Here is a 14035-nt window from a genome sequence, read left to right as displayed (position 1 = left end):
CTTATCTTCGCCCGCCTCCTGATGAACTATCGGTTATCCCGATACAGAAACGCGTCGAGCAAAAAAAAAAACTACACCAACTGAATAGCAGAAGTCTTGTGAACACTAGAAATATTGAACACGAGCTACTCAAATGAAAAAGCTCTTATTATACCGGTTCGAAGAGTTACCATAACAGAAACCGTGCAAAGAGTGCAAAATACGCACCATATAATAAAGTGTAAATAACACACCAAAGGACATTGGTCTAAACTTCTTAAACACAAGAGTCTCAAAAATGAAGACTCTTGTTGTTTTCTTGGGATAGACCATACGGGAGTGGTTGACATTTTTTCTCCCTCCCCTATCTTTCACAGGACCACACTGTTGTGGATTTGTCTGTCCTGTTACTATATGTTTTATGTTTTGTGTTTGTTAGTAGGCCCTGACCTTTTTAAATAATTCTTAATAAAAGTGAAATTTTAAATTCTATATCTGTGACGGCTAATGTATACATTCAGACGAACAATTTGTTTGGCGCACAAAAATGTCCGACCGAAAAAAATAGCACATAAGCGACTGAACTCAGTGACCGAAATTTCATGCTGCAGAAAAATATAGGCCTTTCCCTAGCTTTTGACCGAAACATGCTGGCAGCTCCATAGACTCCTATGAGAGTCTATGGAAGCCATCAGAAAAGGGAAGGGGAGGGAGTTTAGCAGTGACTAGCGCTGCTGGACATTGATAGGTGCCTTTAGTGAGGCATTTAAAAGTGATTACTAGTAGTTCTGCCGACCGAGGGATTTTGGGGCTGCGGCGTATTTTCCTTGCAATACGCCGCTGCCGCCTGTGTGAATGGATGAAAATTTGCGAGTAATAGCCACGACTTGGCCGTGAGTATTCTATGTTCATGCAATTTTCGGCAGAGATGTGGGCGGCATTAAAACACAGCGACTGTGTGTGGGAGGCCTAAGGGTGCTGGTACACGGGCACTATCGGTTGCTGCTGGCGTTTTTTCCAGAGAGTTGCCGGGCTGAACTTGCAAGTTCCTCTATAGTAGCCCCCCTAAGTCAGTCTACAATTAATTTACTTATTAGCGGCACTGACTCGAATCACAGTGGTGATCTTGAAGGTTTTGCAGCCTTAACTTAGCCACATCTCTGCCGCAAAACTGCCACTCTATTGGACCCTATCTTCAAAGTAATGCAGACAGAATCAGAGCATCTGCTCATGCCAAATTAAAGGAGTTTTGCCACCACAACGAGTTATCTACTATCCACAGGATAGGAGTTAGTTTGATGATCAGTGGGTGGCCCAACCATTGGAACTGCCACTGATCCAAAGGATGGGGTTCCATGGCTTGTTCGAATAGAAGCAGTACTGGCTGCACATGCACACCAATACTCAATTCATATTAATGGGACTGCTAGAGATAGCCAAGTGCTTAAACTTGGCAATCTCTCTCAGTCCCACTGAAGTGATTGTTGTGAATGCTCAACCACAGCTTCATTCATTCGGGTAGCCAGGTTTTCAGTATTAGATGCTTATTCAATGTCTGATCAATGTCACTTACTAGGGGTCACATGACATGCTTGCTCTGTTCTCCCTGGTGACGTCGCGTAAGAAAGGACAGATCAGTCCATGGTAGACCATTCGACTGTGCAAATAGAGGTCACTGCACTAATATAATAAAGTTATGGAAGAAGAAGCTTAAATACATGTTTAATAGAAGACGGTATGATTTCTAATTCTAAAGAAGCAGAAATGGTAAAAAGTAGACTACCTCTCTATAGACCTATTAAAGGGGTTTTCCCAGTTTTAAAAAGGCCTCTCACCAGATCTCCCATGGTGTAAAAAAACAACTTAGCTGATACTCACCTCTCTCCACTCCCAGCTTGTCACCCACCGACGGTTACGGTCTTCACTGTTCTTTTTGTTAACAGGCTGCAGTTGGCTATGATGTCCCGTAAACCTGCTGCTGCAGCCAATGTGAGCCTTGTAATTTCCTGCAGCAGCTTGCTTGTAGACAACTTAAGCTGACTGCAGCCTGTAAAGATGACGTCCCCAGGGAGGGAGATGAGCAAGGAGCGGAGATAGGTGAATATCAGCTGAGTTGTTATTTCACAGCATGGCGGATCCGGTGAGTTTGCTTACATAAGTCGGACATCCCTTAAAGTTCTGCTCACACAGTGCAGTTTTGTAGAAATTTTTCCATGTTTTTTCTTCCCGTTTGGCACAATTGGCCTTGGATCCAAAAATAGGAGAAATATAAAACAAATGCTGTACTAACACTCAACAGTGTGAACAAGGCCTTATAATACTAGAGCAGTACACGCTGTAGTGAGTAACATAATGTATACTGGGTGAGTTTCATTCTGCTCTTTACTGTATATACTATACATACATTTACTATATATGACTGTATATTACACTAATTTTCATTTACATATTTATATTCTATTTTGGATGACAAATTCATCTGTAGTCCAAATCATTGGAGAGTAAATGCTAAATAGATATAATTGTGCTACATACATCTCTATCAATAGGTGAGCACACTCACGGCACTCAATACATATTATTTCCATCTTCGTGATAAGGTACCATTTTTTATCGTCTAACTTAAAAGAGCCACTTCATTTGAAAAAGGGCTAAAAATGGTCTAAAAAAATAAAAGACCATTAAAGCCAATTATCGCCTGCAGTGGTCACATGTCTGTCTAGATCAAATGAATCAAACTCAAAGCCCATGGGCCAAATCTGGCCCACCACATTGTCGTATGTGATAAGCAAAAAAACAAAAAAGATCCAGCGCTTTTGAAAAAGTCGCTTTAGGGCGACGAAACGCGTCGGACATATCTGTTAATAAAAGTTAGTTCTTGTTTTGGAAATATCCAAGGGACCTATCATTTATATAGTACAATAGGCATTTCTCTGGAGCGCTGGATCTTTTTTGTTTTTTTGCTTATCTCATTTATATTTAGTCGCACCCTGTCACAGGGGTATGACAGATCCGTGCTTGCTTCAATGGTATTGACTTCCTGAACCTCCGATTGGTGATTGCAGCATTTATACAACGTGTACCAGGACGTGGAGGTGTTAGGTGGAGGGTCTCTTTATAGTGGCCCATCCACCTGCACCGGGTAAGTCCCAAAAAGAATTTCTGTTTTTCTACATCTTGGAAACTACATTCTAGTGGGTGGAGCGCCGTCACTTATTGTTTTTTACATTGTCGTATGTGGCCCTCAACAATCCTTCTGTGTCGGTCTGGGCACAGAAGGATTGGCTCTCCACTTTCCATGGCTTGGTAGAGGGTCGGCGCCAGCATAGGGAGCAATTGCCGTCTTGGATTCTGAGCTCCGGCGCACCTCCACACCGCTCTGTCCAGCAACTCATAGGTGGTGGCCCAGCTCTGACAGCCCTACCCGAGCACCCTAGCCACCCGCCAAGGTAGGAAGTTTGCTACTAATGTGATAGATGAGGAAAAACATGATCATAGCACACAGAGCCCCAGAGCCGTGTTAAGGGGTAGTTACATATAGGGCTCATTCACAAGGGTGTATGCAGTTTCACTCTGTGAAATACCCAGCATTCTCATGAACCCAAATTGCACATATTCACAGCGTATTTGGGCCTTCTTGTGGGGTTTTTTTTGCACACGTATTCACTGTTTTTCACGTGCACAAAAAAAAAAAAACGCAAGAAGGCCTTGTAGATTTCCCTTGCCTTCATGCATATTAGCTACATATTTAGACAATCCCATTGACTTCAATGGGCAATTTCGCTTTATAAGACATACCAAAATAGGACATGCAACAATTTTTTTCACACACATGAAATACGCATGTGAAAAATGCATGTCTGAATACCGCAATGCGAATCAATGGTGGATAAGCTGTCCGCATAAAAAATACACACATAATACAAAAAGGCCCATGTGACTGAGCTCTTATAAATGGCCCTTAGAAGCTAACCCTAATACTGATGTGACCCTTGGAATAGGAATTTTGGGGATTGGTTTGGTATTACTTCTTTTTTTAAAACCATTTTGAACCATTTTTTTAAAATTAGGCAGCCAGAAAAAAAGCTTTTTAAAAAAACTGTGATTTTGCAATTGGCTAAAAGTAACAAATTGCAAATACAGGTATTACTGCTCTGTTGTGCACTCCTTAAATATAATTTTCACTTATGGTAAGTCATTAAGTCATATTTTGGGGACTGAATTTTAACTATAGAGTAATTAATAGAATATTACCCAGCATTGGCTAGAGGACATTGTACACCCCAGGGGACAAAGTTGTCCAGTTTGGGCACATTATAGTTCCATTTGCATTACATCTATCAGTATATATAATTGAAAAGACCATATAATGTATATCCTTTATCACTAGCAAATAATGAACGGCTTATACTGAACATACGGTATAGCAGTTTTTACTTAGTAGCCTGAGAGTGCATTCAAGATGCTGAAGTGCTGTAGGCTGTAGAAGAAGGCTTAAGTATTAGAAGGGATTTTCCAAACACCTAAAATAACGTTCTTATTAAATCTCCATTTCCAGTATTCCCTTGCTGTTTCCTGTTGTTATCCCAGACTACTGACATGTCATCCGGCTCAACGTGACAATAGCAGCCAAATGCTCCTTATGGTTGAAGTTTTTTTTTATTTTTACCCACTTTAGTCTAATTGTATTGGCACATTTATGGCCTGGTTTGACTAGAAATGCTTTAGAAAACATAGGGAGGTCTTCATTAAATATAAATATTTTTGTATTCTATGTCTATTACATACCCACAAATCAAGGAGGTTAAAGGCAATTGAAACCTTCAATATCTTACTAAGTCCCTACAGAAAAAAAATGATGCATTTATCTTTTTTTCCATTGAGTTTTCCTTCTTGTGCATTTAGAAAGCCTCATACTTGGCTTGCAGTATTTCCTGCATTCAAGTTTCTGGCTTGGGGTGTTCCCAGCACCAATCAGCTGATTTCTACCATGAATATACACAAGCTCCCCTTTCCTCTTTCAGAGGCTGCGAAACATAACTATGCCCACTTAATACTATGCAGTATGGCTCCTCTATGTCATTCTCCCTCTGAGTAGCTGCTGGTCCCGTTCCTTGACCAGCAGATGATAAGAGCAGAAAATTCACCAAGAATGAATTACATTCCTCTGCAATAGTAACTCTCCCTGTTCTGCTCTCCTCCACAATCCCCCACTATCATACAGCCCACTGTATTAGCTTAGTGGAAAGGCATTAAATGCACTCTTACAACAGGGGAGTGGTCTAGGGGAGGAGTCAATCAGTTTACTCTGACTGACAATATTTGCTTAGATTTCAGTCCTCTAATCTGCAGAGCCTAGGAAAACAATACAAGCATAGCAATCAAACAATCAGAAATTTTTTATAAAAACCAATTACAAAAAGTCTTAATTTCCAACAACATGTTGCTTAAAAGAAAAGAGTGCAAAGGTGTACATAGTCTTTAATTCTATAATTGTTTATGCCCCTGCGGTCACCTATACATCCAGAATAGCTAGACTATTGTATAGAAAAAGTCATTCACTCCAACCTCCATAGAGCCAGTTCAGATTTGTTAGACGTCAACATGCCAAGATAGTTGTGGACCCTCTCTATAGCTGACAAAAAGAGTTCAGAAAACAACATCTAATGGAAAGACAACTACAGAACTTTGTAGGGAAAGTTTCTGGTGTTGTACTTTTTTGTTTACAACCAGACCATCCACCCTTTTAATTGCTTCTACCGCTGTTGCGCTTCTACCGGGATGTGGGGCCAACAACATCATTGAAGATCTCCTTTTAAAAAGACCCATTCCCCAGTTTGATTTTTGATTTACTGATTAAAAAAAAGAGGTTTTTGCCGAAACAGTCTTCATATAGCTAAAACGATTGACTATACTATGCTTCATAGTTAAGCTTTATATATATATATATATATATATATATATATATATATATATATATATATATATATATGTATGTATATATATATATATATATATATATATGTGTATATATATATATATGTATATATATATATATGTATATATATGTGTATATATATATATATATATATATATATATGTATATGTATATATATGTGTATATATATATATATATATATATATATATATGTATATATATATATATATATATATATATATATATATATGTATATATATATGTATATACATATATATATATACATATAGATATTTTTGTAAGTAAGCTATCTGAAGTATATATATATATATATATATATATATATATATATATATATATAAAATGAAATGTTTTAAATCAATTTGTACAAAGAAAGCCAATTCAGTCAAATCCGCTGTGATCGAGCATGTACTAAACAATGTAGTCTATGAGGTATTGTCACACATTATAGCCTCTCATTTGAAGAGCTTTTGGTATGTCCACAGCAACTACATAATATAGTTTAAATAGAAAATACTAAACCAACAACAAAATACAACCAAAACATTGCACACAATCTGCGGTCGAGGAACTGCATGTAGCAGACATACGTCAATACGACAATATGATAGCCTTTCTTCATTGTATTTTATGGAAACTGCAGGCTATACTCAAACAGTGGGATCTATGTCAGATTTTTCCATATGAACTCCACTTCAAAATCTGCTGAGCTCAGCATTTCTGCTGCTGATTTGCATTCCAGCTTGTCATGGATCTGCATGCTAATTTAGCCTTTTTTAATAAGCAAATCCACAAGTGGATTTTCAGATGTGGATTCAGGGTGGAATCTGCATTAAAAAACAACATCTTTTCGTATCCAAACGGATAGAAAATCTGTGTTGTATAGAGTATAGTGTGGATTCCCATTCAAATGAATGGAACACTTAAAGTACGTGAATAAGCTGCTGATTTGATATGAAATCGGTACAGATCTGATGCAGATTCTGTACAGATTTCATTGCAAATCCATAGCTAAAACCAGCCATGTGAACATACCTATTATGCTTGGTTGTTCTCAGAACTCTCATAAACTACAATGGAGATTCTCCTATCTCTCATCCTCTCTAATGTGCCAAATGGAGAAACAGAGGACCCCCATTCTAAGGATCAGTAGGAGTCCTAGAAGTTAAACCCTCTACCTATCAGACATTTATAGGATATACTGTCGATATGACTTTGAGAGTGCTACTATCTGTTAATGTGACCTTCGACCATGAAGAAGTTGTGCAATTTAGCCATAAGTCATAATTATGTGTAGTTTACATGGAACTTCATGCTTTCACCCTACCTTTAGACAAAAACAGTTTTATGGTGGTCCATGCTTGCTCCACCATTAACCAGGGGGCTGGAGAACAATGTTTAAAAAAGGGGACACTTTACAACTAAATCCATCAATAGGAAAAGTGATGATTATTATGATCACTAATCTGTCCCTTGAGCTTTTCTCCTTCTCATTCTACAGATGTGTTTGTCCTTGCTTAATTTTCTCTAAACCCAACATATCCTAAGATGTATGGCACAAAATGTTAAACAAAAATCCATACTCCTATGGATGTCTTCCCAATTCCATGTGTCGACCACCAATACAAAAATGCAGCTATTCAAACAAATAAATTAAATGCAAAGGTGCATGTAAGCTATGGATGCAACAAATACAGTAACAGAAACACATGCCTCAGCACACATACACATTTAATATATAAATAAAAACATACAACTTGTGTTTATACTCACACAAATATACAAGATTCTTAGCTCATATTTTGATCAAAACATGTGGGCCCATCGGCCATGTTCAGGCAAACCTTATTGGATGGGTTCCTAACTTCAAATCTGTCTTTTAGGTGTCATCGAATAAAGTTGGCCTGGATGAGGCAGATGGGGTTTCATGTTTTGATCAAACTACGAGATAAAAACTTTGCATTTTTATGCGATAAGTAAAAACAACAGTTGTGCAGTTTTATTCAGATATCAAATGTGTACGAGCACTAAGGCATCTGTTTTTGCTACTGTATTTGTTGATCACCCATAACTAGAGATGAGCGAGCATATTCGCTAAGGACAATTACTTGAGCGAGCATTGTCCTTAGCGAGTACCTGCCGGCGGGGTGCCGGGGGGGCGGAGAGCGGTGGGGGAGAGCAGGAGGGAATGGAGGGGAGATCTCTCTCTCCTCCTCTTCCCCCAGCTCTTTCCTGTTCACTCTCGCAACTCACCGCTCACCCGCGCCGGCACCCGATTTTTTTCTTCCAAGCGGGCAGGTACTCGCTAAGGACAATACTCGCTCAAGTAATTGTCCTTAGCGAGTATGCTCGCTCATCTCTACCCATAACCTATAGGCTCCGATGTTAAAAAAAAAAAAAAAACAACAAATATTGTTTTTACAGGGTGGCATTAAATTGTATTGAATTGGAATCATAAAAAATGTATAGATTAACACAATTCAAGAGAGGTTTAAGGTTGCCACAAATGCATAATGTACTGCTTATATACTATCCCATGGTTGAAGTTTCTGTAACAGTGGAGATGGTCCCTTCTTCAAATTCTGTGACCTATAACTGATATTAATGTATGTCTGCTGCAGTAGCTCAGCTGTTACAAACAGGCCCTAATGCATGAAGGGGCCCAATTATCCATCCACCACATAAGAATACACCAGTGTTATAAATGGTATATGGTAGGTGGTGGGAGGCTAAGAGATTTTGCATTGACTCCTGTGAGCTTCAAGTTATACCTTGCCTCAATGCTGTTCGTTTTTGCAAGACTCCACAGGTTATTACTGAAAATGTCCTACTTGTGAAGGTTATGCATGTGTTTGTGCCATGTTTAACCAGGAATGTCTCACAGACAAACCAGGGTATAAGAGCCTCAGGTAAAATCTTACAACGCCTCACAGTCTTAGAATGAAAAACAATCTCACAGACAAATCCCTGTCTATTAGACCATTAAAGCCTAACTTTTATTTAATATTTTAAAACCAGGGACACTATTAAATCCTAATAGACCCTATATAGATCCTAAGCTCAACTAGTTTACAGAGCACCCGCCCCAAAAAGAGTGACCCTCTGATGCTAGCTTCTGCTATTATACCTTAAGGGGGAAGGTAGCGCTTAAATACAGGAATTGTTAGCAATAATTAAATATACTACCCATAGAGAAGTAGCATATTAAATATTATAGTCAAAACAATAACACCAATGACACTACTGTATATAGGGTATCCCAATTGATGTAATGCATTTTTTACATCAATTCAGATAACCTATATACAGTAGTGTCATTGGGGTTATTGTTTTGAATATAATATTAGACATGCTACTTCTCTATGGGTGCTATATTTAATTGTTGCTAACACAATCATGTATTTAGCCTTGCCCTTCCTATATAAGGTGTAATAGGGAAAGTTAGGTTCTGGAGTCAGGGTCGCTCTTTTCGGGGCAGTTGGTATGTAAGCTATCTGAGGTTAGTATATGAGTTCTATTAGAGTTTAATATTGTTCCTTGTTTTAGAATATTAAATAATATTATGTTTTAATGGCCTAACAGAGAGTCATTTGTCTGTGAGATCATTTTTTAGCTAGAACAAAAAAAGATAGGTTCCTCCATATACAAATTCCAGAGGCCATTTGCATATATCTGAGCCTAGACTTAATTCCTCCTACTTAACATCTATGCAAATTAAATAAGAGTCCTTTTTGCTTTAATATAACTGCCATTTTTAAAAATTTGGGTGATGCAAAGGCCTTCATTTTTGCACTATTGTCCTATAACAACGGAATGACAAACACTCTATAAACTATTTTAAATAAAGAGCAAGCAACAATAAATAAGGACTGGCTAGGAAAAAGGGGTTTCAACTAAAAAAAAACAAAAATGTCTACAAACATGCAAGTGCCCTTGAACTGCTTAGTCATGTACACAGATTATATGACTGAACAATTAGGACCAAAGGGAATGTATTCTTACCTTCACTGCAGTCTTTCCCTTGGAAGCCAGTCTTGGAGCAATCACATGTGGCTTCTTTGTTAACGACTGAGCAAATTCCTCCATTCAGACACACTTGTTCTTTGTCACATGGGTTTGTAGTGTCCTCCACAGTGACAAGATGGCTTGATACAGGTGATGAATCTGAAAAATTGACCCGGACATCCCTTATCCAGCCCTCGAATGGACTATGGTCTTTCACTGCTGGAAATGTTAGTTTTAAAGTAGAAGATCTTAACTCTGGAGGGATCCCACCTATAAAAAGGCTACTGAAGACCGTCATGTCTCTCCGTTTTGACTTTACTTCTACCCATTTGCTTTCCTTGTCTAAGATGAGTGTAGTGTTCTTAAAATTTCTCTTGATTACTACTGAATGCCAATTGCTGTCATTTACAGCAAGGTCTGTCAGAAGAGAAGCTGGTTCAGCGCAAAAAATGGAAAAACTCAACTTCAACCTGCCTTCGTAGAGTATGAGTTCCAAAAAGTCACAAAAACCCTCATCATCGAAGTATATAACAAGTCCACTTGATTTTTTGGTCTTCATATTAAAACTCATCTCACTTTCGCAACATGCATTCCACTTGGGGAAGCGAGTCCACTGGCCTTCTGTTCCAGGAAATTCCAGGCCACAACCAATATCTACCATGCATCCAAGGATAAGGATCATCCAGATAATTAGGACCCCTTGTTTAAGAACACTAGCCATCTTTAATGACTTAATGTCTTCAGGGTCCTTTAAATTGCGTAGATCTTCCAGATTGCCTTTTTTGTGGTAACTATCCAAAATATTACGGTTCTTTTTTTTCGGAACAGGCTACCTGAGGTCAGTCAACAGTAGAACAGACTAACCAACTATGTTCGATTAAGTAAAAATGAAATGTCTTGAATTCTAATGTTCCATGGTAATGTGCATGATGGATTCTCGCTTCTTTCTTAAGAATATGTCTTTAAAGTCCAGCTCCGAATTAAAATAATCTCTTCCAATATTACCAGGAGCTAAGCATACACTCTTCTCTTCATCTGTCACTTAAATCCCATGCTAAGTGTAGATCATGGACAAGAAGCCATGACACTACAAAAGAGGACATGAATCATCACTCATAATGTTCCAAGCTCCTTCTCTTCCAGTCAGGCAGAAATGATGCACTGTTACACAGAATCAAGTATTTGACAAGGAAATCTTAAGAATTCTTCTTTCTTCCTCTCCACAACAACAAGGCAATCACAGTCATGAGTGATCTAAAATAACCCATCAATCTGAAAACAATTTAAATAGGGTAAGTATGTAAATAATACAGTATACAATCATTCATAACATATTGTAACATAAAATTGTCATGGATGATCTAAAATAATGCATCAATCTGAAAACAATTTACAGACGTAGCTATCGTTAACATGACTGGCTCATCGTGATAAGTCGATTTACAGCACTGTAGTACATTGTAGTTGAGTTATCGGAACACATTAAATGTCAAGTTAACATTTGCTACATCTGTAAATGTGGCAAGTATATACATGGTAAACAATCATTGGTAACATTTGATACATTGTAACAAAACAATACATCTGTCTTGATTTCCTTTTAAGGCTTTATCCTTTGTGTCTATGTCTTACACACTATGAAAAAAAAAAATCCAACAGGCACTTTGAAAATAAAGATGAGGGAGAGTACTATTTTAGCAAGTACTTGCAAGCTGAGATGCTACTGTAGCTTGCTTCAACATTTAATTTTCACAAGGTGAGGCAGGATGTGAATGAATACTGAAGAGATGTAATCACCATATCAGGCATTATTTTCTTGGCTACCTCGCCTCTTTTCCCCTTTAGTACTGCCATGATCGCTACTACAGCAAATAAAAATCCAATTTTGGCTCATGCGTTTTTCACTCTACCCCCCCCCCCCCTCATACACACACATACATATACACACATATAACCTTTTCACTACTCCCAGGCCTTCGTCTGCTATGGGGTTAATCCCAGTCCCCATAGAAATCATTTACTCCTTATTAAGGGGACACTGCACTCTTTAGACAGTATAAACCCTCCATGATCATCAGTACAGCTGTTACATCTCTCACTTGTGAGCTTCTGGATTTAAGCAGAAATCCACATGTTAATACAAATGCGGCCATCAACACACATCTGTCACTCTTAGTGTTATTTAAAATAAAGGTTTTGGGATGTTTTTGAGCATTAGATTCTGCAAAACTGAGCAGATCAGCAATGTGCTGCAGAAGGGGAACATAGAATCCTATCATTTCAAACCTTGCCTACATTTTCGCCCCCTAATTTATAGCCTAGACATGGCAGCTCAATGTCTAATTAACACTTTTTTTTTTCAACAAGCAGAAACCATTTATAATTTATTGTACTGCATGGAACTGCCATTTCTAAAGACAAGCTTCGAGCACAAATGACCAGAAGAACAACTTGATCCCTAAACTGCCACCTTTAGAAAATGTCAATGGGCAAAGTTCTTGCATAAGGTAGCACCGCCACCAGGCTTTGCAATTCAAATACAGAAAAAAAGGCTTTACAGTAAATCTACTAGGTGATTATGTCTGCAAGCAAGCGTCCTCTTTAGTGCGAGGTTCAACCACAAATGACCAGAAGAACAAGGTAATCCCTAAACCACCACATTTTGAAAATGCCAGTGGGCAAAGTTCTTGCATGAGGTGGCACCACCACCAGGCTTTCTCCTTCCAATACAGAAATAAAGCTCTACAGTAAATCCACTAGGTGATTATGTCTGCAAGCAAGCATCCTCCTTAGTGGTGAGAAATACTGTATAGCAACAATATTAAACCTTTATTTACAGAATGAGGAAGACTCAGGACTGAGACCCAAGAAAGATCCGAAAAATGGAACACTATATTATAATTTATGTCATGAAGTCAAGTGTGATTAACCCTAGACCCCGAATACATTTTCCAAGTAAATTCATATATACATTATAAGTTGCTCTACCACTGCCTCCACAATAGTAATCCATTATCAATCAAATCAGTCTTGCCATTTAGTAGCATTTAAGGCTGCAAGGTATCGAAGGCAAATAATAACATTTTAAGTTGGCATGTCACATCTACACCACCAATAGGCTGAGATCAGAAGTCACAACGCCTATTGAACAATCATGTACATTCATAGAAATGGCATTTACAATTCTTCGGGGTGGGGAATCCTTATGGTACTGACTTTTTTGAAGACCCCCCTAGGATGAAATAATGGCCATAATATATGGGATGAGTACCATCCCATAAATCTTTCCTCTCATTTCATCATCATATTTCTTGTTTCACATTCATCCCTGCTGAATTGATTGATTTTTCTTGCTCTGCCTGCAGTTCTATAGAGGAATGGTTTGACTTATCTCCCTTCTAGCACTATAATGGGAGAAACAGAAGATAATGCAGCTGAGATATAGCACTAGGGGTGCAACACATCCCATATCTGCTTAATCCACCCACCCCTCCCATTTTTTTTTTCATTATTCCGTCGCATAGACATTACCAAAACAACAGAATCCAGATTAAGAACACTATGGCCAATCTAATGGCAGCAGTTAATGAGACATTACCGCAGACAACTTGCTACCTCTGCTCCATCATCATCTCCATACCTGCTCAATATGCTGTGCGCACCCAGCCCTGAGCAGCACTCCCATCATTGCAAGCGTAGACACAGACAAATCCCCCACGGAGGGCGAGGAAAGCGGCATCTCACGTTACCTGCATGCTTATTCCTAGGGCTGCAATGGGTCTCGTCAAGGAAAATTGCCCAGGTCTTAGAATAAAGAGAGCTCTGCCTTTTCAGCGGCTCCAAGCTTGTGCTCCTATCTCCAGGAGTGAAGGAGGGGATGGAGGAGAGGAGGGGCGCACATGACGCCTGCCGCTGTCCGTCTGCAGACCGAGGCGGGGTCTTCCCGGGATCTGCTGCAGCACCGCGGACAGCGCCGGCTCCTCCATACACTCCTCTTACCACCGAGAGCGGCTCCGGGGGCTCAGCAGCACAGTGCAGGGGATGGAGGGATGGATGGAAAGATAGATAGATAGGTAGGTAGGTAGGTAGGTA

The 14035-nt window shown here is 39.0% G+C and overlaps 1 protein-coding gene across 1 annotated transcript in view; it reads right to left on the bottom strand.

Annotated features, from left to right (window-relative positions):
• NRXN1 (neurexin 1) overlaps nucleotides 1–13799 on the bottom strand; it is a 1562703-nt gene extending 1548904 nt beyond the window's left edge. Inside the window, exons 1-2 of the mRNA XM_066595516.1 lie at nucleotides 13693–13799; nucleotides 9941–11215 (exon numbers count right to left, since the gene is read on the bottom strand). Of these exons, the coding sequence (XP_066451613.1) occupies nucleotides 9941–10664 (724 nt within the window). The 5' untranslated portion in view covers nucleotides 10665–11215; nucleotides 13693–13799. The remainder of the gene's footprint in view (nucleotides 1–9940; nucleotides 11216–13692) is intronic.
• Nucleotides 13800–14035: the final 236 nt, after the last annotated feature.

The sequence above is a fragment of the Eleutherodactylus coqui genome, chromosome 3 (genome assembly GCF_035609145.1).
Source record: "Eleutherodactylus coqui strain aEleCoq1 chromosome 3, aEleCoq1.hap1, whole genome shotgun sequence".
NCBI classification, from domain to species: Eukaryota; Metazoa; Chordata; class Amphibia; order Anura; family Eleutherodactylidae; genus Eleutherodactylus; species Eleutherodactylus coqui.
The sequence above is the reverse complement of the archived record's forward strand: the minus strand, read 5'-3'. Positions and strand labels throughout refer to the sequence as shown.